Source organism: Myotis myotis, unplaced genomic scaffold (genome assembly GCF_014108235.1).
Source record: "Myotis myotis isolate mMyoMyo1 unplaced genomic scaffold, mMyoMyo1.p scaffold_m19_p_2, whole genome shotgun sequence".
Lineage (NCBI taxonomy): Eukaryota > Metazoa > Chordata > Mammalia > Chiroptera > Vespertilionidae > Myotis > Myotis myotis.
This window is the reverse complement of record NW_023416324.1, coordinates 14,839,166-14,866,999: the sequence shown is the minus strand read 5'-3', so window position 1 is coordinate 14,866,999 and position 27,834 is coordinate 14,839,166. Positions and strand designations below refer to the sequence as shown.

The following is a 27,834-nucleotide window of genomic DNA, read 5'->3' as shown; positions in this document are numbered from 1 at the left end:
GGAACTTATTTTTAAGTTTTTTCTTTAAAAAATTGTCCAAGACATGGGTGGCCATTACAAAAAAATAAAAAGTGCAAAGTGTAGAAAGCTATACAGGGGAGATAAGATCACTCACAATCCCTGCACCCAGTGGCCGTGACCGTGTACTCTTTGGCGTGTTCCCTTCCAATTATTCTCTATGCTGCTGTTGTCACCGTGTTCGGATTATAATGCACAGATAATTCTCTATCCAGCTCTTTTTTTTTTTTTTTTTACTTAATGTTATAAGCATTTTCCTATGTTACTAAGGTATTTTTATAAGTGTCCGTTTTATTATTTCATGATAGGTATTATATGTACTTACCATAATTTTCTTGAGCTATTCCCCTGTTGTTGGATTTTTAAGTTGCCTACATTTTTTCACTCTTATACCCCAGTGAATATTTTTTTTGTATAAATCTTTGTAATTTCCTTAAGCTAGATTCCCAAAAAGGAGAGTTACTGGGTCTAGAGGTAGGATTTTAGTGAATCTATTTTTTTAAATTGCTAATATGTTCACAGGGTACAAAATTCCAAAGGTTATAAAATGAAAAAAATGTCTTTCTCTGACTTAGCTGTGATTTTCCTCCTTAAGACCAATACTAATCCAGGAGGCAGCAAAGCGTTAAGCGATTCAAAGGCAACACCATTGCTTGGTTTCTTGTGTATTTTTCTTAGGAAAAAGACCAAAAAATGAATACACACATACATAAACATACATTCCTTTTTTCATATAGAAATAGTAGCACATCAGATACATACTTTATACTTTTCTCTTTTAATATTTTTGATGATTATTCCATATATAAAAAAATAGAACTGCCTCATTTTCTAGAAATATTTATATAGAATTTCTATAGCCCAGCCAGCATCCACCTATGAACCAGGAGGTCACGGTTTGACTCCTGGTCAGGGCACATGCCTGGGTTGCGAGTTCGATCCCTAGTGTGGGGTGTGCAGGAGGCAGCAGATCAGTGAGTCTCTCTTATCATTGATGTTTCTGTGTCTCTCTCCCTCTCTCTCCACTCCTCTCTGAAATCAATAAAAATATGTGTATGTAAAATAGAATTTCTTTAAGTGGATTTATCGTAATCAATCCTATTGATACATTTTGAGGTTGCTTCCCAACCTTTGCTATTTGGGCAGTGCAGTGGTGAGTGTCTTTACCATTGTGTCCATGTGCTAGGGCATCCATCTGTAGAAAGGATTCCTTCCTGTAGAATTGCTGGGCCCCAGGGAGTGTGCATTTCACATGCCGGTAGCTACTGCTGTCTCCTTAGGCAGTGGTTCTCAACCTCCCTAATGCCGCGACCCTTTAATACAGTTCCTCATGTTGTGGTGACCCCCAATTTCATTGTTACAAATGGAACATAATTAAAGCATAGTGATTAATCACAAAAACAATATGTAATTATATATGTGTTTTCCGATGGTCTTAGGCAACCCCTGTGAAAGGGTCGTTCAACCCCCAAAGGGGTTGCGACCTACAGGTTGAGAACCTTGAGAACTGCTGCCTTAGAGGGTGACCATTTCCTCATTAAAGGGGATGGGTAGTTTTGTTGTTCTTGATTCAAATGGTTAAACTGCTTTCCAGAAGTGTTACCTACTTACACTCACCAGCAATACACCAATTACTCCTCCCACGATTCAAAAATAATATGGTGATGTTTGCAGTGTTTGTTCTCAATGGTCATTTTATCAAAAGGATCTGTGAAAGATTACCAAAAGTGAGTAAATAGTTAATTAAAAAAACAACTTTTAAATAAAACACAGCATCTGGGAGGATGTCCTAACCCACTTTTGCCACTATATATGTGTGACCTTGGGGAATTGCTTGTCCTTGCTGAGCCTGTCATATCTTGGAGTTGCCATGAGGAGGAAATGAGATCATACACCAAGGGCTCAAAAGGTGGTAGCTGAGAAAGAAAAATGTTTAAGAAAAAAAATGCTGGCCCTCCAAGTAATCCCAACTGGGAGGAAGGGAGCCGGCCTTCTAGGCTCTGGAAGGTAGGCTGGCGGGAGCCAGCTTTGTTCTTCCCCCCAAAGTCTCCCGCGGGCTTTCCTGCCTTGAAGAGGAAGATGGAAAGCTGGCCACCAGCTCCTGGGGGAGAACATTCCACACCAGGACTGGCCCTTGCGGGGGTCCGGGCGGGGGGCGGGGGGTCAGGGCCTCACCCTCATTCACCTTATGCCCCTGGAGGAGCCCAAGCAGAGTTCACTCCTCGCCCTCCGCGGAGGCCCCGGCAGAGGAGCTTGCTCCCTGATGGAGGCTGGGATGTGCGGAGCGCCGACCGGCCTCCCATTTCTCCCTCCCGTGGTCCAGCCTGCGTTCCCGAGCTGCGGGCGCGGCTGGGGGCGCTGCTGGGGAGGTCCGCCTGACATCTTAGCGCCGCTTTCTGGCTGCAGGGCCCGGCCAGGGGCAGCCCACCCTCCGGGCCCGGCCAGTGGCAGGGGGTGGCCCTGGCCACCGTGCGCTCCGCACCCACAGCCCAGCGAGGCTCGGCGTCCCCCTTCTCCCAGGCAGAGCCGCCATTGTGTCCCCGCCGTGTCGGGGCGGGAAGAGCCAATCAGCTCCCGTGTCGCTGTGGAAGCTGCAGGTGCAAACTGCCTGGGGGGGGGGGGGGCGAGCAGATCTGTGCGGCTCGGCGGAGCCATTTTCTGGGAGGATTTGGAGTCGTTTCCACTCATAGTGTAATCACCATATTGGAGAATTGCAGCCGCTCCCTCTTCGCCGCCGCCCCCAGCCCCTCGCACTCACCGGGTCTTTCCTTGGTTTTCCAGGGCGGGCTACAGGGACCACAGGGTGTGGTGCAAAGACTGCGCTCTGGGGAACCAGCTGACCTGGTGCTTACACTTGGCCCTGAACCTGCTCTGTGGCTGTGATGAAGCGGTACAACCGCAGACCTCAGCCTTCTCAGATATAAAGATGTAAGGAGCAGTAAAATCAGACCACGTCAAGCGTTGGTAAGGTTGTGGGGAAATGGAGGCTCTCAATTTGTCCTTGTCTAGGGAAGCTGAAGACATTCATACCCTGTGCCCTGACAATTCTCTCGGCTTCCACCCTGGGGAAATACTTGCACCTGCATTACAGGAGGCTGCCATTGCGGGACCATAACTAATCACCACTGAAAACAGCTCAGTGGCCATCAACAGGGCAAGTTTAAATAAAATAGCGTTTATATTCATGGTGGGTCACCATATCGCTGTTAGAAGGAGTAAGTTAGATCTATAAATGCAGGGACATGGATAGAGCTCAAAATCTACTAAGCAAGCACAGAAAGTTGCAGAATAATGCATACACTATGATACTATCAACAATAAGAAATATATTTAAAAAGGAAATAAAAAGAATTATGGAGGGCCTTGTGTGCCATGCTAGATGCCAATATTTAAAAATCAGAAGAGTTCATAGGAAATACTAAATTCCAGCTTCTCTGGACACACATTGTTCCCTGAGAGCCATCAGACAAAGCTAAGTGGGAGCCCCTTCTACGGATTGAATTGTGTCTTCCCAGTAGATGCTGAAGTCCTGACCCCCTGTACCCATGAATATGACCTTATTTGTAAACTAGAGGCCCAGTGCATGAAATTTGTGCACGGGTAGGGCCCCTAGGCCTGGCTGGCGATCAGGGCTGATCTGTAGGGCGACTGGTGGGGTGATCGGGAAGGAACCCCCACTCGCACCCGCCTTGGCTCGCCTGGTGCTGCCCACCACTGCCAGTCGGGGCCTGCGAGCTGGGGGCAGCTCCTGCGTTGAGCGTCTGCCCCCTGGTGGTCAGTGCTCATCATAGTGACCGGTCTTTCAACCTGTCTTTCTGCTGTTAGGTCGATTTGCATATTAAGGTTTTATATAGGTAGATTGCATCTTTGCAGAGATCAAGTTAAGGTGAGATCGTCAGGGTGGGCCTTAATCCAATATGCCTGGTGTCGTTATAAAAGGGGGAAGTTTGGACACAGAGACAGGCACACATAGAGGGGAGACGATGAGAAGATGTGGGGTGAATGCAGTCTGCAAGCCAAGGAACCAATGAGGCTACCGGAAGCTGGAAGGGAAGCACGGCAGATTCTCCCTCACAGCCCTCAGAAGGAGCCAGCCCTGCTGTCACCCTGGTTTTGGACTTCTGACCCCCAGAACTGGGAGACAATAAATTTCTGTCGGCTAAACCACCCAGTTAGTGGTACTTTATCAAGGCAGCCCAAAAAAAGTAATCCAGCCCCTCCTCCTGCTTAAATGGGGCCTGCACTCTCCAGTGATTTGAGTTGGCAGGTGCCCATGTTGGAAATGGAGGGAAGGGACCAATTAGAAGGCTGCTGTGGAAATCCAGTGGGTCTGCGAATGCCCTGCAGTGCTGATGCATACTAACTGATGCAAGGGCTTAGCCATAAGCCCTCGAAGGTCTGTAAATGAACCCTGAAGTCCAGTGACACATCTTTTCTTCCCCTCGTGTATTTCCTTACACAGCATCCCACCTTTCTCTGCCTGACACCCCAGCCACCCCCACCTTCCAGGCTTGAATTCCACTCAGTGTATACTTCCCCCCGCCTCGGACTGGGTGTGATTTCAGCAGTCTTGGTTTCGACTTCCTGTGATAGCTGTAACCTCTGTTCTCACTGAATTGTTAAGATTGTTGATGAGTGCCAACTGCTTGGAGTTTTGTGAGTACTGGGAATGTGTTCCCATGCCAGGCCATGGGAAAATGGGCTATGGAATGACCCAGAAAGTTATTGAATTAAAAGTAACTGATAAGACCCCTCCTCATTTTTGTTTTAAATAAATAGATTTTTTTTAATTTTTATTTTTATTCATTTCAGAGAGGAAGGCGGCGGGGGAGAGAGAAAGAGAGATCAATGATTAGAGAAATCATTGATCAGCTGCCTCCTGCACGCCCCCACTGAGGATTGAGCTTGCAACCTGGGCATGTGCCCTAACGGGGAATCGAATCATGACCTCTGGGTTCATAGATCAATGCTCAACCACTGAGCCACACCAGCCGGGCTGTTTTTAGGCCCACCAGTGCCCATTCAAATTAAAGGACTAGATCTCAAATGAAAACCACCCTCCTAGCCCCCAGAAGCCCAGCAGAGGATGAGTGCTCCAACCTGACCATCCCCCACATCATTTTTCTTGCTCACGTTTTGATTATTTGGAAAAGGTGTCTTGGAAGAAACAATAGGAAGCAATCACCTTCAGCCTCCGCATTAAAATAAATGTCACTGGTTAAGGAGACAGCTGCCACATGCAAGGTGGCGTCCTGAATTGGATCCTCGAGGGATGCCTTGCCTGTGAGAAGGGGCACAGCTGGAGGAGGAAGGGCAGAGAGAACACAGCCCTTCAAAGTGCAGGGTCTAGGGCCAGGACCCTATTTGACATGTCTACAGAAGACACTGTCTCTGTGCCTCAGTTTCCATTAGGGTGGCCAGCTCATCTGGGTTTGCCTGGGACTTTCCCAGTTTTAGCACTGGAAATCCCGCATCCCAGAAAAAGCCCTCAGCCCCAGGCAAACTGTGACGGTTGGTCACCCTCGTTTCCTCACCTTTATAATTAGGCTAATAATAGCTCATAAGATTGTTAATGAGGACTAAATGAGTTATTACATGTGGAGTGCCTGCTGCATGGTAAACATTCTATGAGCATGTATTAGCATGTTAGCTATTATCTTTTTTTCAATTATTTTTATTGTAATAAAATATGCCATCTTAACAAAATTTTTACTTTTTAAAAAAAACATTTTTAAGTATTCAGTCCAGTGGTATTAAACACACTCACAATGTATTTAATAGTCACCATCCGTCTCCATAACACTTTCATCTTGTGAAACTAAAAACTCAATTCCCATTAAACACTAATTCCTATCTGTCCCTCTCCCCAGCTCCTGGCAACCACTATCGTACTTTCTATTTCTGTGACTTTTTAAAATGTTTATTTGTTGTTGAGAGAGAGAGAGAGAGAGAGAGAGAGAGATTGGTTTGTTGTTCCACTTATTTATGCATTCATTAGTTGCTTCTTGTATGTGAACCTGACTGGAGATTGAACCCACAACCTTGGCATATCAGGACAATGTTCTAACCAACTAAGCTACCCAGCTAGGGCTCTCTGATTTTGACTAAGTATCTCACATGTGTGGACTCATACAGTATTTGTCTTTTTGTGACTAGCTTAGTTCACTTAGCATAATATCCTCAAGATTCATGCATGTTGTAGCATGTGTCAGAATTTCCTTCCTTTTTAAGGCTGAGTAATATTCCATTGTATGTATCTACCACATTTTGCTTCTCTGTGTATCTGTCAATGATATTTAAGTGACTTCTACATTTCAGCTGTTGTGAATAATGCCGCTGTGAACATGTTGTGCAAATGTCTCTTCAAAACTCTGCTTTCAGTTATGTTGGCTGTATACCCAGACATGGAATTGTGGGATCATATGGTAATTCTATTTTCAATTTTTTGAGGACTCGCCATACAGTTTTCCACATTGGCTGTACATTCCTGCCAACAGTGCACAAGGGTTCCAATTTCTCCACAGCCTCTACAACACTTGATATTTTTTTATAGCCATCCTAATGGATGTGAGGTGTTATCTCATTGTGGTTTTTATTTGTATTTACCTAATGTTAGTGATGCTGAGTATCTTTTAATGTACTTATTAGCTATTTGTATGTCTTCTTTGGAAAATGTCTATTCAAGTCCTTTGCCCATTTTTGAATTGGAATTTCTTTTTAAATATATATATATTGATTTCAGAGAGGAGGGGAGAGGGAAAGTGAAATAGAAACATCAATGAGTAGAGAGAATCATTAATCAACTGCCTCCTGCATGCCCCCCACTGGGGGTTGAGCCTGCAACCCGGGCATGCGCCCTGACCAGGAATTGAACCATGACCTCCTGGTTCAATGTTAACTGCTGAGCCATACCAGCCAGGCCAACTTCATTCTTTTACATGAGGATATCCAGTTTTCCCAATATCATTTGTTGAAAAGACTGTCCTTTCCCCATTTAATGGTATTGGCATCCTTGTCAAAATTATTGGACCATATAGGCAAGGGTTTCTTTCTTGGCTTTCTATTTTATTCATTGATCTATATGTCTGTCTTATGCCAGTACCACATTATTTTGATCCTTGCAGCATTTTATTAAGTTTTGAAATCAGGAAGTATGAGTCCTCCAGCATTGTTCTTCTTGTAGCTATTATCATTTTAAAGGTTCCATTCTACTAGAAAAATGCTAAGTTTCTATAATTGGAGGCATGGAGGGTGAGAAAGAGGGAAGAGTTGAGTCTGACCAAAGTTTTAAACCTGGAGGGCAAGAGTCCAGCAAAGCCACTAGCTGAATGGGAAACCGTAGATGTTGTTGGTGGGAAGATGTTAGTTCAATGTGACTCATATGGAATTTGAGGGACTTATGGGGTAGGGACATCCATGAGGAGATGTCCTTTAGGATTTAGAAATAGTGTGGTTTTGGAGTTCAGGAGAGAAATAAGAACCCAAGAAATAAAAGGGAGTCATCCCCATAAAAAGAATCATCAGAAGAAGGCATGGACTTTGATAAGAGGGATGAGGGTTAGAACATGGAGTGGGAAGGCTGGCAGGGGCAGTGACATCTTGACCTCATTCCACTCACACATGTAATATGTGTTTACCATATTTCACTGACTCAAAATGACATTGAATTTTAAGTCATACCATTGTTTTATATACCACTAAGAAAATATGCTGTCAATAATGATGACGTTATTTATTGACTATGAGATACAACTGATTTCAAAGATACAGAAATGTGGGGGAAATATGTCTTAGAATTAATTAAGTTATATGTCAGGCATTGTACCAGGCATCAGGAGGAAGGGAGTGGGATAAAGCTCTGAGAAAGACCCTGCCCTCAAAAAGCTTCCAATCTCATAGCAACACCTACAGACACTTCTAAACCAACAGACAGATGGAGACAACTGCTACAGTGCAGACACCAGCTCTGTTCAGAGATCAGCAGCTGCTTGTCAAGTATTTATAGGAGTTATTAATATAGACAGAACTGACAGCCACCTCTTTCTTGGGATTTCTAGTCCTCCCCCTCCTTTTCCCTGATGCCTGAACTGTCTAGGGACAAAGCCTTTCAAACCATTATTTTTGAATGAATTGAGGTAATTCATTGTGGGTGTTGAACTGGTACAACTCCTATGGAAGGCAATTTAGCATTATTCAAATTACAAATGCGTTTGCCCTTTGACCTTGCAATATATATAGTGTAGGACTATATCTTGCAGATATACTCACCCATGTGGAAAATGCTCTATATACAAGGTTATATTTATTACTGCATTGTTTGAAATAGCAAATAATTTGGAACAACTTAAAAATCATAGACAGGGTTAGATTATGGAACAGTCATTCATACAGTGAATCCCAGATCAAGGCAGTGCTTGATCTATGAACAGATCTCTGTATGAAAAGATTCCTCACATGTATTGTTGAGTGAAAAAATCCTAAGTGCAAAATAGTTACAGTAGACGACCATTCGTGTTTTAGAAGGGAAGAACACATATCTACAAATTTGCTTGTGTACCTAATAGTTAACAAGCGTTAGGCACTCCTGTAGCTGTCTACACAGACCAGATTAGGTACTTTTGAGAGGCACTGTGCTGAGTATTTTCATGTACACAGTCTCATCATAATCCTCGGGCATCACAGAAGAGGAAGCTGAGGGTGAGAGTTGTTCTTGTCTAAAGTCAACTGCAATGTCCAGGCCCCGCCATCCTGGACTAGGCCTGGATCTGGGCCCTAGGGATATCACGACAAAGATATAGCCCCTGCCTTCTTGGACGTACTACTCCAGTGAGGGAGCCAAGTGTGTGAAACGGCAGCTTCACAGACAGCATCTGAACAGGGAGGGGAGTGTTAGAGCACAATGTTAGGGGACAAAGGGAACAGAGAGGCTGGGGACAAGGAGAAAGCCTCTCCCACGGCACCCTTCTGCCAAGGACAGGCCCTGTAAGCGAGGTGGAGCGGGTGCCTATGTGGGAGACAACCCCTGCAGCCTCAGCACCAACAATGGACAAAGGCTGCCGGTGCTCCGTAAGAACAGAGGAGATCTGACAACCGCCCCGGCGCGACTGATCCGTGTAGACATCCCTTCTGGACTTTGAAGCCTGAAGTGCTCCCCTGTAGCTGTCTACACAGATCAAATAAGCTGGATGGCTGCCCTATCTTGACTTCACTCTGTGCTGATCCAGTTCCAGCCAGCTCCAGTGCAATCCGACCAAACCATCTGAGCAGAGGCAAAAGCAATTCTCATGGGGAAGGAGAGACAGAGCCAAGATGTGAGCATTAACTTTGTGCTGCCACTTCAGGGGGGACTGGGTTTTGAGTTAGTTTTAGGAAGCGTCCAAGAAGGGAGCTCTGTCCCTCTCCATGGTGAAGTGGCAAAACTGTTTTGTCTCCTTATAGTTGACAGCCCTTCCTATTCCAGGGCTCATATATGAACACCCCTAAGAGCTAACAATAGATAGCTCTGATCTGGCTCTCAGAAAGACAACCCTACCCTAAAAACAGGCATCGTCCCACTGCACCAGCACATTTTTATTCTTGGGATCATTCTAGGGAAAACCTTATCCCAGCCTCCTCAGTCCCCAAGCAACAGCGAGGCTCTCCGGAAATCCTTGTCACCAAACTGGCAGGACCAGGCATCTAACAACAAACCCAGAAGCTAAGTGGCATCGTTAACAAGGATTAGAAATCTACATGAGTTCTGACATCTTCTTGCTAGCTATGGTTTCCATGGAAATAGACATCTGCTCTAAGGAGAAAGAAAAGGTGGGGGGAAGCGTTGTAAATGCTTTAAAATAATCAGTGTTTTGAAAGATTAATTTTTTTCCTGTCACAACATTAATAGTCAGAAATGTGAGATTTTTTGCGTGGCAATTTCTTTCCTTTTCCTTTTTTAATGCAGCAAATGGGTGGGACCTTCCTCTGGAAACCTCCAGATCAAGTACAAAGACTTCAAGATAAAGGGTGGTTCCGGGGATAATAGAACTCTTGGTCTTGGGTTCCTTGCTCGGTTGTGTTGCCTGCCAATCTGTCGCTTCAGGGAGGTCGAGTCCTCACCTCTCTCCAGCTTTTCTAACGATTTCTGAAATTTCACTCAGAAAACTGAAAAAGATGGAAACACCTGGCTGTTTCGTGGCCAAGTTTGGTCTGAGAAGGAGAAGCCTTTCAGGGCTGAGAATCTGAGTGATTTCTGGTCCTGCTCACATGCTAAGGGAAAACCACTTAGATTGGGGGCAGGGGAAAGGCTGACCCCACAGAAGGGCAATTGTTGTAGAAAATGCAGCAACAAGCATATTTCAGGCCACAGTACATTGCTTACTGTTTGCTTTGTGTGGTGTGTCTGCTGCCTGTATGATCCAGTTTTCCTTGTCTTGGCACCGATTCACTGCATTTATCTCTAGCACATCTTTAGTGACTAGCAGGACATGGAGAGTCTTTTAAAATTAGGATTGTTGTTTCAGCAGAGTTGGACATATTTGTTTCTGGGTTTGGGGAAAGGGAGCCCATTGATTAATAAAATGAAGGTATTCTTCTACCCAGTTAGGATGTCAAAGCAGGTGCATTAGTGTAATGACCACTACCTGAGGACACAGCCTTGATCAGGGGAATGGGAGGAGGGGCCTGAGAACCATATTCATTTTATTTTTTCCCCTCGGGCCTTTTTGTGGGAAGAGGGAGGCCAATCATTCTAATCCGATAGCCAGGGTCAGACCAATTTCCTTTGTACCTCTGCTGTGCTTGGATCTATCCGGGCGTGGAGGAATAGTGACCTTGTGGCTCCTTTTGTTTTAAATTTTTTTAAAAAAAGGCCCTGCATCGCTCTGGGGAGCACGTGCTCCGAGAACAAAAGCAACACGTAAGGGCAGTTTGTGTAACTGCTTTTGCTCTTCCTTCTCTATCATCTGGCCAAAGGCAGGCAGAACAGATGGAGTCTGCATTTAAGCCAAGTGACTGTTAGACCAAGGAGATCAAATTCCAGAGCTTTTGGTCTAAGTCACTCACACTCTCCCTCCTCAGCTCTGATCGCCAGTTTGGGGACCCGTAGGATGGTAGCGAGAACGCACACAGTGAGGAAAGGGCCACGCCCGTGATCTGTTAGGGCGGAGTGGTTTAGGGATTACGATGATGTCACAATACAGGTGATACGCAGGTGCCAAGGTACGGCCTCGGGTGCAGGGGGCCTTTCCAAGGGTCGTAGAGTGGCATTGTCCTGTCACAAGGGCTTGGGCATCTTAGGTAGAGGCACCGGATGGGACACCGTTGGGGCACTGCGCCATCTGAGTATTGTCCTTTCGACGAAGCGGAGCAAGTAGCCCAACCGAGGCGGAGTCCAGGCAGCCACCCTCGGAGAGGTGCGGAGGGACCCCGCCCCACCCCGCCCCGCCCCGTCCTGCCCTTTTCCCAGGGATGGGAGAGCTGGTTCAGATCCAGACCAAGGGCCATGTCCTTTTCCGCCGCTAGACAACCGCCTGGGTCCCCGGTTTACACCTGGGGGGACCCCTAAACGCCCCCACCCCTCGCATTGTCCTCCTGCCAAGCCAGCCTGGACTACATTTCCCGAGGTGCTCCGGGGCCCACAGGGGCGGGGTCCACTGCGCTGTCGGGGGAAGGGGTCGGCACGTGCCGCCCCTCTCAGCCAATGCAGAGCCCTCCGGGGAGGTCACGTGCCGCTGTTTGGCGCTTTTGTGCGCGCTCGGGTCTGTTGGTGCTCAGTGCGGCCAGGCGGCTCGGACCGGGCAGGTGGGTCTGGGCTTCTTGGAGGAGCCTGCAGGCAGCCAGGGGGACGGGATGGACAGGATGGGCTGCGTCTTCGAGTCGGCTCCCAGCTGGGAGACGGCGGGCGCGGCCGCGGGCCCCTGAGGGGCTGATGGGTGGGGGTCGCTGCGCTTTGTGTGTGGCTCGGGCGGAGCCTGGGCATTGTCCCCACTATCTGGGGGCGCGGCTGCCGTGGGGAAGGGGCGCGGCCAGCTGGGCAAGCCTCCGGCGTTAGCCCCCGGGTGCTGTCGAGGAGACAATAGGGGGCGTGGGTCCCCGTTTGCCTCCCTCCCTCCTACTCCAGTCGTGGCCCCGCTGGGGTCCCCATTGTCTGAAGGGCCAGGGAGGCGCCTCCTGGCAGCAGCGCCCTTAGGGCCAGACTGCGCCACGCTGGGGCTGCGCCCGCTCCCCGCGATGGTCTTCACCCAGCGACTGTGGGGCCGCGCCCGAGAGGCTAACACCCCACGGAGACTCCTGCCCTGGCGATGCGGGGCGCGGACAGCCAGGGTGGCAGTGGGTTGGGTGGGAGCGCAGGGAGGTGGTGGTGAGCGGGTGTGGAGGCTGGCCCACGGCCCGCTCCCGAGCCGCGGCTGGGTGGGGGGTGGCTTCAAGGTGATTTTGGCGGGAGTGGGGGGGGCGTCCACGGGGAGAAGCCCGGGGTGGGCGGAGTCATCCGATAGGACCGTTAGTCCCGCCCACCCCTCCCCTTTCCACGCTCGCGGGCTCCTGGGTGTTGTGAGTTCGGATTCGAAAAGGCGCGGGGAGGAAGGGGGCGGGGCCAGGGGCCGGAGCATTGAGCGTGTTCTGATTGGTCGGGGGCCGCTTTCGGGCCAGGGCCACGCCCATCCTGGGGGCCGCTGCTGCGTTCAATGCTCTGCTAATGTTAGAGCATTTCTCTGCCTCTGATTTTAATTTCCAGCCGGTAGGGACCTGTAATCTTAGGTTTTTGATACTAGCGTAGGGCCTAGAAGAATCATGACCTTAAAAAAATCAAGATAGGATGTAGAATTTTTCGTGACATAAGGCAACAAATAGAACGTAAAACGTAGATATTGATAAAACTAATTTTGCCCGTTGTTGGACAAGGAGCTTAAGCCCCAAGAACAATAGGAGTTCAACATTACTGGCTAATATTAGCCTGGGCGTTTTGTTTTCCACCACGGCAGACATAGACAAAGCAGGGGTGGGTATTTCATTTGCACAATGAGTCGTGGGCACTATTAAGATGGCTCCGGTCTTACTGTTGAGTGAACTACAACCAACGTTCTATTCAGTTGAAATTTCCCAATGGTTGGTATTTTTTGAGATTTCCATAATTTCTAGTTAATGATGTCTTACTTAATTCCACGATAGTGATTTTTTCTGACATTGATTAATGTGGATGTGATTTGAGGTCCCCAAGGGATTGCTGATATATAGAAATGCAAAGAAATTGATTGCATGCTTTTGAAAATCATTTTCAGGGCTTTCCTTGCCAGTGGATTGTGTAGAATATATTGCCAGGCTCTTGTCTTCTGTTCACCATGGCTTCTTCTGGTAGGTAAACGATTTGGGAAAACGGAAATTGTGATGGGCTTATGGTTTAAGAATAGGAGGTGGCTTAAGTCTTAGCCATTAATTTGGTACCTGTGTTTTGGTTTTATAAAGAATATATTTTATAAATTGGAGAATAATTAAAGAAGAAAAAATGGCTATCATTTGAACGTACGGAGAGCTTATAATTAATTGTTTCATTATTAGACGATTTGGCTTGCTCTGAAGCAAAATGTGGAGTTTTGCACAAGTCTTTCTTTTGTTCATGAAAGTGATTGTCAATACTGATATAGCAAAATGGTATTTATTAATCAGAAAATGCTGAACTTTGTTTTTTGGGGACGTGGTATTTACATAATTTCTTGCTTGCAAACACAGCTTCATTAGCCCTAATTCTATTCATTACATTGATTTGGCTTTTAGAAAATTATAGAACAGTTTATTAGAATAGGAAAGCCCTGTTTTTCTGAATACATTATAAATACGATCAAATCCAGATATCCAGGTGAAAGAATTGGAGAAGCGTGCTTCAGGCCAGGCTTTTGAGCTGATTCTCAGCCCTCGATCAAAAGAATCCGTCCCAGAATTCCCCCTTTCCCCTCCAAAGAAGAAGGATCTTTCCCTGGAGGAAATTCAGAAGAAATTAGAAGCTGCAGAAGAAAGACGCAAGGTAAACATCACAATTCACAGAAAATGGTATTTATTAAAGTAATGTGGCAAATCAGTTTTATTTCCACAACAGGAGGAAAACAGAATTGTAGCTAGACAGTGGTTATACTTACGTGAAAATTACGTAATGCCAGTGGCTGGAGGAAAACACCAACCATCATTTATTGAGCTCCTATTATACACCAACTTATTTACTTATATTTTTCTCTTTTAATACAGTGACTCTAAAAGGGTAGGTGATAGATACCAAGCTTAGAAAATGGTCTTGAGAATGTTGTCATTCCCTAAGTCATATAGCCCGTGAGTATTGGAGCCAGAATTCAAGCCCAGGTCTGTCTGAAACCAGAGTTCATGCTTCTCATGCTTTTTCTTTGAAAAGGAATTGGTGGATGACTCTTTTTCTGTCTTTTTAGATTTGGGGGGTTTCTTTTGATTTGTGTGTGTGCCTGTGTAGTATTTTTGTTTTTGTTTCCTTGAGAACTATACAATAAAAACTTCAGCCCTGGCTGGTTTGGCTCAGTGGATAGAGCGTCAGCCTGCGAACTGAAGGGTCCCAGGTTCGATTACCGGTCAGGGCACATGCCCAGGTTTTAGGCTCAATCCCCAGTGGGGGGCGTGTGGGAGGCAGCCGATCCATGATTCTCTCTTGTCATTGATGTTTCTGTCTCTCTTTTCCCTCTCCCTTCCTCTCTGAAATCAATTAAAAAAAAAAGAAAGAAAGAAAAAGAAAAAACATTTTAAATTGCTAGTAGTGTGATTTTGTTGCTCAGCTGGCATTCTGGTATTGTGGCAGCTTTTCTCTTATGTAAGCTATTCTATTTAAAGTAGACATCTTTAAAAATAACTAATCAGAAAAATCAATAAGCATTAATATGCTTGTTATAGAAAAATTGGGAAACCCAGAAGTTTATAAATACGAAATTGATTATTTATTATCTTACTTCCTAGAAATAACCATTAACATGTTGGAATATTTCCTTCCATTCAACATTATTCTATTAATCGAGAATTTTACATAAATTCTCATTTAGTCCCCCTTACCAATAACCCTGATTGGGGTTAATGGGTTTAATTTTGAAATTAGGAAAACTAAATCAGAAAAAGGTAAAGTAATAACCTGCCCCCATCAACACAGCAAGTGCAATTTAAGTCCAATACAATACATGTAACCACACACGTCCACATATAGGCCCCTTTTTAAGCTTCTGTAGCATGTGCTGTGCACTTTTCAGTGCCACAGTTGAATGCACGTACACTAGCCCACTATCAACACTGCAAAGCCTTTCCCCAGGAAGATGGCAGTGTGTGCAGTGATGCATCGCCCCCTACCTGCTCTCCTCTGTCGTTTGTGTTCATGGAAGAAATGCAGCCTAAAGCTGGACAGAGAAGCATTGAGAAATCCCCCGTGGCCCTGTAGCCATTAGCCTGTGTTTTATGATTGGGATTTTGCAAAAGAGAATTAACAGAACCAGTGGCAGATGCTCTGTAGTTTTCCTGCAAGTCAGTGCTTCCAAACACATCGGAGTCTGTTTGGTAACAAGCTATTCTGAGTCTGTTGAAGGAGGCACACCATGGTAGTCAAGCTCCAGGGGTCTGGAAGTTAGTGCAGCTTCCACAGAGGAAAGCTTTTCTTTGAGACAGAAATCCTTTTGGCTTAAATAGTAATCTGGAGGCTTAAAATTTCTGTCATTCATGTATTTTATCAGTATGGTTACACTTTTTATAATGAGCTAATTTTCTCTGGATAGCCTTTGAAGTTAAAGAACAAAATTCTTTATAATAAAGTTCCATTTTTTTGCCCTAACTGGTTTGGCTCAGTGGATAGAGCATTAGCCTGCGGACTCAAGGGTCCCGGGTTCGATTCCGGTCAAGGGCATGTACCTTGGTTGCAAGCACATCCCCAGTGGAGGGTGTGCAGGAGGCAACTGATCGATGTTTCTCTCTCATCTATGTTTCTAACTCTCTATCCCTCTCCCTTCCTCTCTGTAAAAAATCAATAAAATATATTTTAAAAAATAAATAAATAAAGTTCCATTTTTAAGTGCATCTCACTCAAGTCATCTTGATACCATTAAGCAGTAAATTTTATAAGGATTTCCTTAAGGAGTAATTGGATAAGGTTCTCTGAGCAAACAGTTTGCCAAAGTAAACACAAACACTAGAAAATGATGTTCATAATATTTAGATACAGATAATCCAGGGCCCGCTTCAGTGTTATCTGAAGAGATCTCATGTTCTGCCTTTAGTCCCATGAAGCTGAGGTCTTGAAGCAGCTTGCTGAGAAACGAGAGCACGAGAAAGAAGTGCTTCAGAAAGCAATCGAAGAGAACAACAACTTCAGTAAAATGGCAGAGGAGAAGCTGACCCACAAAATGGAAGCCAACAAGGAGAACCGCGAGGCACAGATGGCTGCCAAACTGGAGCGTTTGCGAGAGAAGGTGGGTGTCTCCGCCTTGAAGGAGGCTTGAAGTTTCATGTACCAGTGAACTGGCTTCCACTAATGGCCTTGATCAAAGGTGTTTGGCATCTTTGTCATCAATTTGGGGGCTTAACATGTTAAATGAGAGGTGTCCTTCCTGCACTGGTGCCATTTGGGGGCTCAGCCCATCTGGTTTTCCAGATGACCTAATAAATTCATGCTTCTTTACCAAAAAAATAAAATAAAATAAAAACATAAATGAGAGGTATCTTGTTTCAAAATAAGATGGAATAGCCCTAGCTGGTTTGGCTCAGTGGGTAGAGCATCAGCCTGAGGACTGAAGGGTCCAGGTTTCGATTCCAGTCAAGGGCAACATGCCTGATTGTGGTCTCAATCCCCAGGAGAGAGGCATGGCAATACCTCTGCCATTGATGTTTCCCTCTCTCTCCCTCTCCCTTCCTCTCTGAAATAAAAATATATTTTTTAAAAATGAAATCAATTAAAAAAAATAAGATGGAATATTCAACAATTTCCAGCATAATAGCACTTTCTTTGGAAGAACAGTAGGAGGCTCAATCATTAGATTCCTCGGATGATCCAGGAAGTTTGAAGATTATGTCTTAGAACTCTTAATTATGTGATTCACATAATATAATTATATAGTAGTCCTCCCTCATCTGTGTGGGCTGTGTTCCAAGACCCCCAATGGATGCCTAAAACCACGGATAGTAGCAAACTCTGAATGTATACACTGTTTTTCCCTGTGCATACTTGCCTGTGATAACGTTTACGGCTTCTCTTTGGCATATCCACATTGCCAGCATTACTACTCTTGTATTTTCAGGTCATTAAGTAAAAGAAGGGTTACGTGAACATAGATACTGTGATATCGTGACAATTGATTTGATAACTGAGACAGCTACTAAATGACTTAATAGGCAGGTAGTACAATGTGAATACACTGGGCAAAGGGATGATTTTATCCTGGCAGGACAAGCGAGACAGCATGAGAATTCATCATGCCATTCAGAAGGACATATAATTTAAAACTTTATGAAATGTTTATTTCTGGAGTTTTCCATTTAACATTTTCATACTGCAGTTGCCCGCAGTTAACTGAAACCATGAAAAGCAAAACCGAGGAAATGGGTGACTACTATATTTATAATATTATTATATAATAAACGTACTGACACTGTGTTGGGCCTCTTCAGGCGGTGTGACTTGGCAGGCTGCTTTATTTGACTGATGATATATACTGTTTCTTTACAGGACAAGCACATTGAAGAAGTGCGGAAGAACAAAGAATCCAAAGATCCTGCTGACGAGACTGAAGCTGACTAATTTGTTTTGAGAACTGATTTTCTCCCCCTCCCCTTCCTAAATATCCAAAGACTGTACTGGCCAGTGTCATTTTATTTTTGCCCTCCTGACAAATATTCTAGAAGCTGATGTAGGACCATAGGTAGATCCAAATTGTATGATGTTGTTTTAGGGGTTAAAGGGGAGAAACTGAAAGTGTTTTACTCTTTTTCTAAAGTGTTGAGGTCTTTCTAATGTAGCTATTTTTCTTGTTGTACCTTTTCTACTTCAGTACACTTGGTGTGCTGGGTCAATGGCTAGTACTGTTTTGGCTCTGTGAAAACATGTTTGTGAAAAGAGTATGTAGTGGCTTCTTTTAAATTGTTAGATGCTGAATATCTGTTCACTTTTAAATCCCAATTCTGTCCCGATCTTACCAGATGCTACTGTACTTGAATGGTTAATAAAACTGCACAGTGCTGTTAGTGGCAGTGACTTATTTCGACCCAGGTAATAAATGGTCCAGTGATGGAGACCCTCCTAGCTTCTGTTGTGCTGGGTGGGGCCTTTGGGCTGGCGGGAATACCCATCCTGCAAGTTCTCTGCCCTGAGACTTTTGCACCAGAGTTGTTTGCATTGTCTTCTTCCACAATCGTCACTTTGTTGTCATGCTGTGGCCCAGATCAGCTGTTACATAGTCTTTCTGATGTTTATTTGCAAACAAGCGTTTTTTTGTTTCTGTGTCCCTGTTAAAAAGGCAGACTTCAAGCCATAAATGATGTTTCTAGAGAATAGTTTAGAGGAAATCTTTAGATCCTAGTTAAAGGTATTTGACAGTTTGCTTGGTGTTACAGTTGGGGATGGGGTGCATATTAACCGTTTCCTGCTATGGAACCTGTGACTCAAGAATTGGAACATTCATAAAACTTTCTGTGCCCCTGTGGCAACTCCCGTGACGTGATTAAAGGGAACCGCATTCCCGGGAGCAGCATTTGACTTGGGTGCTTAAGATTGGCAGTTACTTCATCTTGTATCCAGAGGCTGTGTGATACTGTTGTCAGAGCACTGCCTCTCAGTTCAGGGAAAGCCTTTGGCAGCTTTCCCAGGGTATTTGGGAAAGAGCCTTAATTCCATATGATTATTTGCTTCTCAGCCATCTGTGCACCAGCTCTTGGGAGCCAGCACCTATGGTGAGGAGGGCTAATGCTGCAGTCAGGTCTGCATGCCTCCAAGAGTGCCCTGCAGCTCTGCCTTTATCTTGATGAGGGTTTTACCAAACTTAGAAGGATAACAGCTTCTCTCAGTCTTCCTCTATGTTAGGATTAAGTGAGTTGGTATATGTAAAGAGAGCACGCTTAGAACTACTTAGTACATATTTAGCACGACTCATAAAAAAGTACTATTTTTGTCCAGAGGCCAGTGAGTGAAGCTAAGTTTATACTTGGAATTAGAAATGATTCTGCAGCTTTTGTGTACCTTGTACTGACTTATATATTTACTTAGACCAAAATGATTAATTATAGAAATTCAAAATAAAAATGAATTTAAAGAGTTAAGGCCATGTAGAGCCAAAAGGAGCAAGATCAAGTGTAGTTTAGTAACACAGTGGGTCAGGCAGTGTCTAAATAGAGGTCAAGGTGAGGCTTGTGTGCAGGAACGCGGATCCTCAGTCTCTGGCACTTAGTAGGTGTTAGAGGTTTGCCTGGGTCAGATGGTGGGTGGAACCTTTAGAACAAATTCTGAGTAGCTGGGATATAAAGATGGCCCAAAGGTAGAAGTTCGGAGTAATGATACAAGGTGTCCTGTAGATGGCAGTAAGCTTTTGTTTATGTAGGGCTCAGAAGGGAAAAGCAAGAAAGGGATCAAGCTGGATCCTTTTAGTTGCAACCAGCCGAGGTGGCCCTGACAGTATCAGAAAGTGGTCCTCCGCTCCCACCTCATGACAATGATGTCAGACTAAAGGGTGTGCATCTTACCCACAAACTCAGAAGCCCTGCTTTTCTGTTTCACTCTGACCTTGGAGATACACTTAGTCCTGGGCCTAGTTTTCTCCTGGATAAAACAGAAGGTTGAGCTAGGTTAGTTACCTACCTTCCACTCCAAAATTCTTTGCATATAATTTGGAGGGAAGGAGGAATGGTGGGTGCCCAGGGGTTCTCTCCTGGCCTCAGCGTGTGCCTCTCTCCCAGCAGGGCCTCTCCGAGGAGCACACTCCTCTCCCTTTGGTTTGAGTGGAAAATAAGGCTTGTTCCTTCTTTCTGAAGCTTTTGCACTTGAACATGGTGGTTGCGTGACCTCGGTGGACAAGAAGTTTGAGGGATGTGAAGAAGCCCTTAAATCTACATTTAACAAACACCTAGAATGTGGACCACATTGGACTACGTGCTAGCAATGGAGAGATGAAATGGGGTCCCAGCGTATGGTGTGCTTCTGCGGGAAGGAGGAGAGTTTACAGCAGCTAAGAACACTGTTCTGGACCCTGTGCTCGTACTAACCAAGGGGCTTTAGTGGTTTGGTGGCGGGAGTAACCTGCTATTCTGGAGAAGAGAGGTTTTGGCCCTGACCCACCAGACCTTTAGGAAGGTTTCCTCTCTGCTCTGGGTGCTGTTTTCCCAGCGGAGAGTCCCGATTTCCAGGGCTGTTTTAGCACCCCTTGTGCGTCTGTCCTTCCGGGAACAATTTGGCTACCCAACTACGTAATGCAGTTGTCCGGGTCCCTGTTAAACATTCACTTACGAGCAATACGAAGGTGAAGGCCTGGCTCCCCAGAAAAGGGCTCCCCCTTTGGGCAGGAGGTTACATTCGGTGCCCTGAAGATCCCCTCCAAATCCAAGCCTAGTTCTGGGTCCTCTCTACCTGGTTAGATTGCAGACCCCTGAGGTCAGGGGCCATTCAGGATCCACCCACTGAGGTGAACTCCAAGGCCCCAGAAACTGCTGCTACTTCAGTCTCCTGCCACCTCCTCACTCTTCTCTCAGGTCAAACAGAAGGTCCACAGTGTCCCTGCGTCTGAGGCCTCTGCCAGCAGAAGCTGGTATTGTGCACTGAAAGGGCCGGGGAGGGCGTGCTGACTTGTTTTGTGCACACCCAGATTTTAAAAACTTAACTGTAGGATTTGGTGAGCTCCAAAAGGGAGGACTCAGAAGGGAAAAGCGCTCTGGGAAAAGCAAGCGTGGTCCAGAGTGGTACCTTCCCTGTCCTTGGGCACCAAGTCCAACGAGGACAAGTGCCCAGGAGGACAAGTGGGCTGTGAAATGGGTCCAAGTGAAGAAGCTACAGGTGGGAGATTAGCCAAATCCCCGCGGCCACAGCAGAATGGTGGGTGTGAGGGGCACTGAGCCTCTGGGCGCAGGCGGCCTCGGGCCCAGGCTTCCATCCTGTGGCCTTCCGCCCCCCTTACTGGCAAGAAGCCCCAGTATCCCTGGGATTGGGGCGGGCTTGGGGCTCCCAGCGAAGCTAGACACCCCTTTTACGTGCTCTCACAGCTCTCTACAGCATTATAATTCAGCATGTGCATACGCGATTGCATGCTGACCACCAAAAATCTAGTTTCCTTCTGTTACCACATATTTAACCCCTTTTCTCCAATTTTCCCTACCCTTACCCCATCCCCTCCGACTATTTAAAGGAAACTCTATACTCTTTTCCTGAGTGACTGCGTTAATTTACATCCCAATGGTGCCTGAGGGCTCCCTTTCCTTCACATTCTCTCCAGCACTTATTTATTATCTTTTTTAATAATAGCCATTCTAACAGGTGTGAGGTGGTATCTCATTGTGGTTTTGATTGGCATTTCCCTAATAATTAGTGATGTTGAGCATCTTTTCACATGCATGTTAGCCTTCTGTATGTCTTCCTTGGAAAAATGTCTATTCACATCCTCTGCCATTTTAAAATCAGATTGCTTTGTTGTTGAATTGTGTAAGTTCTTTATATATTGTGGATATTAATTCCTTATGGTAAGTATCATTTGTAAAAATCTCTCATTCAGTAGGTTGCCTTCTCGTTTTGATGGTTTCCTTTGCTGTGCAGAAGCTTTTGAGTTTGATGTAATCCCATTTGTTTATTGTTGCTTTTGTTTCCCTTGCCTTTGGGGTCAAATTCACAAAAGCAACATTGAGACCAAGGTCCAGAAGCTTAGTGCCTATATGTTTTCTTCCGTGCATTGTTTCAGGGCTTATGCTCACATCTTTAGTCCATATGGAGTTAATTTTTGCATATGGTGTCAAATAGCAGTCTAGTTTTATTCTTTTGCATGTGGCGTTCCAATTCTCCCAACACCATTTACTGAAGAGACTTTCCCCATTGCATATTCTTGGCTCCTTTGTCATAAGTTAGTTGCCCATATATGTGTGGGTTTATTTCTGGGTTCTCAGTTCTATTCCTGTGTGTCTTTTTCTGCCAATACTATACTGTTTCGACTACTGTAGCTTTGTAGTATAGTTTGAAATCAGGGAGTGTGCTACCTCCAGATTTGTTCTTTTTTTCCTCAGGATTGCTTTGACTATTTGGGGTCTTTGTGTCAAACCCAAACTTGTAACTCCCATGCTATACTGCCGCCCATCACGTATCACAAATGAATGAACTATTATGCAATTACTGGTTTGAAGTGTGTCTCCCTAGCTGGACCAGAGGGTCCCCCAGAACAGGGACTGTGCCTGTCACGTTCACCACTGGATCTGGCACTTGGTGGGAGGTTAAGAAATATGTATCCAACAAAATGTCCGAGTGGGTGGGTGAGCCCTGTGGTCCACCTCTAGGCACTGGCTTTGCCCTCGTTCTTTGTGGACCTCATGGGGAGTCAACCCGTTTTCCTGGAAGCGGAGGATGGCTCTGCTCTGGCTTTGCAGACTTGCCTCGGAGGTGCCCAGTCCTGGCAACCTAGATCTAAAGGCACCAACTGGTGGCCTGCGGCCGGAGTCAGTCCACCGGCATGTTGTGTTCAGCTCCTGTTGTGTTTTACATTTTTGAATTAGTTGATCATGAATTCCTCTTGAAAATCTAATTTCAGGCTTATCTTGAAAAACCGGAAGATCTGGCAACACAGGGCTCACTTTCCTACCTGGACACAATCAGCAGGCGCTGGGCAGCTGCTGCCCCCTTGAGGTGGGATGTGCACTCTACAGCTCTCCATTCCTCTGGACCACCCACTTCTGTTCTTTAAGGACTGTGGGCGCCTCCCTGCTGTAGGCCTAGAGTTTGCAGTAACTGACATAGATGGCAGCCACTTCATCAGTCAGTCCAACTATTTTTAGGTCCAAAGTCAGTAGAAAAGATGTAATAAACAGTAAACAGTATAATAAGTGACTCCTCCCTCTGACACCCCCAATTCCTCTTCCACAGACACGCTGCACCTCTGAGCTGCAGTCATTGTCACCTCTCACGGGCCAGACCCCACCTGGGCACCAGAGTCACATGGCACTTTATCAAAATTCAGAGACTCAGGACCCTCGTCTCACCTTTGAAGGTAGAATTTCTAAAATTGGAAGCTAGGTGTCTTAATTTTATTGATTTTAGAGAGAGAGGAAGGGAGAGGGATAGACAGAAACATCGACGAGAAAGAACATTGATCAGCTGCCTCCTGCACACCCCCTGCTGGGGATCGAGCCCACAGCCCGGGCATGTGCCCTGACTGGGAATTGACCTGGGGACCTCTTGGGTAATGGGTCAATGCTCAACCACTGACTGGGCAATTTATTTTGTAGTTTTTTATTTTTTAAAGCCAGCAGTGTTTCTTGTTGCTCAGCCAGGCAGAGACTACTGTACTCAAGATGTGATGTCCCAAACCCAATTCCTGCTCTTCAGTTCCCCACAGTCTGGTGGAGTCGGGCCCAGAGCTCCAACCATCTGCTTAGAGTTGTGCAGATGGTATGCTGCATGGGGCACCCAGCCAAGGCCTGAAATCTGGTCATCCCCTTGAACCAAAGCACATGGTAACAGTGCCCCACCCCCGAGAGGAGCAGGCACCACTTTCAAATGTATCATATCCACCATTCAGTGCAAATACAGGCAGATCTGTGCTGTGCGGTGGGGGCACAGGCAGGCTCCTCATCCTGCAGGCCCAGGAGGACTTCCTGTAGGAGGTGATGCTCGGGCCAAGTTTGGGTATATGGGTTAGAAGCAAAGAAGGCACACCTCTACGGGTACTTCTCCCTCCCAGCTTACCCACCCACAACTCCCTACAGTTATCAGGGGCAATTGATGGGGACACTGACCAAGTACATCAAGAAGGCCTGGGAGATGGACGGACTGGGGTGGGAGGAGGGGTCCAGCCTCATGTGAACTGGTGTGTCCGCCCAAGGCTGCATGGCATCCAGAGCACCTGCTTGGAGGAACAGAGATGCAGGAGAACTGTTACTTCTGGAAAGTCCTCGAGGACAGTGGTTCTCAACCTTCCTGATGGCGCGACCCTTTCATACAGTTCCTCATATTGTGGTGTCCTCCAGCCATAAAATTATTTTCGTTGCTACCTCATAACTGTAATTTTGCTACTGTTATGAATCGTAATGTAAAAATCTGATATGCAGGATGTATTTTCATTGTTACAAATTAAACATAATTAAAGCATAGTGATTAATCACAAAAACAATATGTAATTATATATGTGTTTTCCTGTGGTCTTAGGTGACCCCTGTGAAAGGGTTGTTCGACCCCCAAAGGGGTCGCGACCCACAGGTTGAGAACCGCTGCCCTAGGGGCTCTGGAAAGCCAGGGCCCAGCTCTCAGCAGGCTGACTTCAGTGCAGTCACAGAGCAGTCTTCGGACTGAGGCCGGCCCACAAGTGTACTGGTCTGCAAGGAGACAAGTACAGGAACTGAGATTAAGCATTTGGAAACTTAGAATCTGTTGAATACTATTAAAGGCTAGTATTTTGCATCATTTTTTTTTTAAGTGAACATATCCTCAAGGTTTTATTGCCACATAAGAAGACAAAATAGGAAGCTTAGAGCTGGATCAATTGGCCCTTTTTCTTCCTGTGTCCTCCCAGCTCAAAATGCTCGCATCTCTTAGTGGCCAGCATTCCCTTAGATCTGCAGTTGGGCGCAATGCATTCAAGCCTCAGCATAATCTTCTCTGCAGTTTTAGTTTTTTTGCAGAAAGTCATCTTAGTCTGCCCACCACAGCTGCTCTGCTTCCTGTCACAACACAGCTTTCCCTGCGCAGAGAGGATGCTGCCCTTCTTGTTCTGTGTTGCTTTGTGGGCTTGGCGCTTGCCACACTTCCTCCAGGAAGTCCGGCTGATTTTAGGAACATTCATCATGTTTGCAAGAGCACTGTGGGCAGTGAAAGCTGCATCTTTTAATTTCATCAGAAAGTTATTGTAAAATATACGTAACAAAATGAGTCATTTTAACCTTTGTAAGGGTACAATTCAGTGGCATTAAGTACCTTCACAATGTTGTGTAACCATTACTACGATCTACTATATTTAATTTTTACAAAAGTATAATTCCTAGCAGATTAAAAACATTTTTAAAATTTAGGTTGAGAAGCACTGGCCTAAATCTTGACCTGTGGGCTTCCCAAAGCCTCAGAGATTTGGGGGGGAACAGCCACCTCGTTGAGGTCTTGCTATATTGTTTGGCTTCATTTCCTCAAACTGTTGAGTTGAGATTTGCCCAGAGAGTGGCGTGGGCTGGGGATGGGCACCAGCCTGGAGCGCAGGGCAGGAGGCATTGCACTGCCCGGGGCTGCGGCAGGTGGAGGCCTCCGCTGGGCAGGGCTCCGGGGGGCAAGAGGCCGGATGAGGGCGGATGAGGGTGGATGAGAGGCTTCCGGGGTGTTCTGGCAGGCTTTCCTCTGACTCAGCCCGGATGGATGCTGGGAGGGGTTAGTTGAGAATTCCAAGAATGTCAGCTCCAGCTGGAAGGGCCTGGTATCTACCCTCCTTGTTTACAGAAAGAACTTGAGTCCAGAGAGAAAGGACTTGTCCAATGCTACAGCCAGTTCGTGGCGGTCCCAAGTGCAGGCCTTTCCATTTCCAGGCAGAAGCAGGACAGTTTTTGGGGTCACACACAATGGGATTCAAGATCCAGCTCCATTCGCTAGCTCTTCGGGGGCCTTAGGCATCCACACCCTCATCTGAAAAATGGGGACAGTCCCTCACAGGCTGAAGAGAATTGAGCCTGTGCTGGTTTTAATGAAGCGCCTAGCACAGGGCCTGGCGCGCAGGGGATGGGCAGGACAAGTCAGTCCCCTGCCCTCCGTGTCCTTCTCTGCACCTCGCTGCCCATTGCTGCTCCTGCCACTGCAGGGCTTCTCAGTCTGCCATCGCCCTCACTGCAGACGAGGGGACAGGGAGGCTCGTAATCCACCGCACCAGCCCCCATGAGCAGGCGCCATCTCTCTCTGCCAACTCTCTGAGCATCTTAGAGAAATTGTTGTCTTTTCTGGTACTCAGAATATATTTGTAAAATGAGAGAGTTGAACCAGAACTCAAAAGTCCATCTTGGGAAGTGGGTAAAGTGTGGATGCTTTCAAGTTCTGTGTCTTTTCTGGGAGTCAAACTCCCAGCACCGACTGGGCTGGCCCTGGGTTACTGGTCCCTCTCTCTGTTGTCGTCTCAGCACTTTCTTGCTCCCTCCTTTCTCTCTCTTATGGCGGAGGTGTTCTGAGTGCTTACTATTTGCTGTGCGCTGTCTATGCATGCTATTTTATTTTTATTTTTTTAAAGAAGCATGTGTCTATCATTTCACTTAAAAATTTTTTTAAATTTATTTCAGAGAGGAAGGGAGAGGGAGAGAGAGATGGAAACATCAATGATGAGAGAGAATCATTGATTGGCTGCCTCCTGCACGCCCCACATTGGCAATCGAGCCCACAACTTGGGCATGTGCCCTGACCAGGAATCAAACCGTAACCACCTGTTGATGCTCAACCACTGAGCCAAGCCGGACAGGCTGTATATGCATTTTACATCATCCATGTTATTGGATCCTTAAACCATCTTTGTGAAGTCAATACTATTCTTATCCCGTTTTCCAGAGGAGGAAACAGGTTCTGAGAGGTTAAGGCACTAGGCAGCAGGCGGCGTTCTTAACACCAATCCCCAGCCGGTCAGGTCCCGGTTGGGCCTGAATTGGCAGGTTTAATATGCCAGTGCTCACCCCTCCCTCCTGTTTCCCCCAGATGGACTCAACTCCCATCCTGGACATGCTCCACTGGCAGGGTCACTTGGGCATCAGGGAGGAGGGTTTGGCCCTTGGTGGGAAGATGGTCACTTGTTGGTTCCAGTTTCTGACTTGTATCTCAGGTGTTACGTTCCCTCCCAATCCTTTTTTTCTCTCCTTTCTCTTTAGATGTCCAAGAGCAGAAAGGTCTCGTAAGGGATTATCCCAAACAAACCTCTCCATTCATTCATTCACTCATTCATTGAACAAATACTGAGTCCTCCTACATGCCAGATACAGTTCAGGCCATGGGGACAGAGCTGTGCACACAGCAGATAAGGCCCCTTTCCTCATGAGCTTCCATTCTGGTTGAGGAGGCAGACAAAAAGATGATGATGCGTGCAAAAGAGAAAATGAAAATGGGTGATGTAATAGTTGTACAGGTCTCTACAGACAAGGTGGTAGGGGCAGTATTTTCCTGGCTGAGGGAACAGCTGGTACAAAGACCTAAAGGCAGGTGCCAGCAGGGGTGAGGAAGAAGCACAAACAAGGCCCCCATGGCTGGATAAAGGTGAGCAAGGAGGGCCCAAGCAATGCAGGCCTATCGCCCAGGACGAGGGCTTGCATTATATTCTCTGTGTGTGATGTGGAGCCTTGGGGCTTTACCGTGGGGGTGACATAATGAGATTATGTTTGGAAAGGATGAGAATGGATGTAAGAGGAGCAGGAGTGTGGGAGGAAGGGATGAGGGTGGCTTGGACCAGAGTGGGGTCAACAGGATGGAGAGACCAGGTCAGACTCAAGGTCTGTGCCACAGCAAAGCCAATAGGATGCGTATGAACTGGTTGTGGGCTGTGGGGTGAGATGGCTCTGGGATTTTTCACTTGGACAGCTGAGTGAATGGAGGTGCCATCTACTCAAATGAAGAAGCCTGCTTTCTCCGTTCGCTCCTTCATTAGAACAGAAGCTGGAAGGTTTTGTGTTTTTATT

At 46.2% G+C, this 27,834-nt stretch overlaps 1 protein-coding gene across 2 annotated transcripts; it reads left to right on the top strand.

The window, feature by feature from the left end:
• The first annotated feature begins 11,674 nt into the window (after positions 1–11,674).
• STMN1 (stathmin 1) lies at positions 11,675–18,219 on the top strand. 2 transcript variants are annotated; one of them, XM_036352156.1, is made up of 5 exons: positions 11,675–11,796; positions 13,275–13,347; positions 13,842–14,014; positions 16,260–16,451; positions 17,705–18,219. In XM_036352156.1, the coding sequence occupies exons 2-5, from the start codon at positions 13,335–13,337 to the stop codon at positions 17,774–17,776; spliced, it is 450 nt and encodes a 149-aa protein (XP_036208049.1). In that variant the 5' UTR covers positions 11,675–11,796; positions 13,275–13,334; the 3' UTR covers positions 17,777–18,219. The 2 variants fall into 2 exon arrangements, with proteins under 2 accessions (XP_036208049.1, XP_036208050.1); XM_036352157.1 differs by lacking the exon at positions 11,675–11,796 and adding an exon at positions 12,814–13,101.
• The last annotated feature ends 9,615 nt before the right edge of the window (positions 18,220–27,834 follow it).

Excerpts from the sequence above, each read along its gene's own strand:
- STMN1 (XM_036352156.1), top strand. Across the intron at positions 14,015-16,259 it reads CTGCAGAAGAAAGACGCAAG|TCCCATGAAGCTGAGGTCTT; the intron begins GTAAACATCACA and ends TTCTGCCTTTAG. Across the intron at positions 16,452-17,704 it reads TGGAGCGTTTGCGAGAGAAG|GACAAGCACATTGAAGAAGT; the intron begins GTGGGTGTCTCC and ends GTTTCTTTACAG.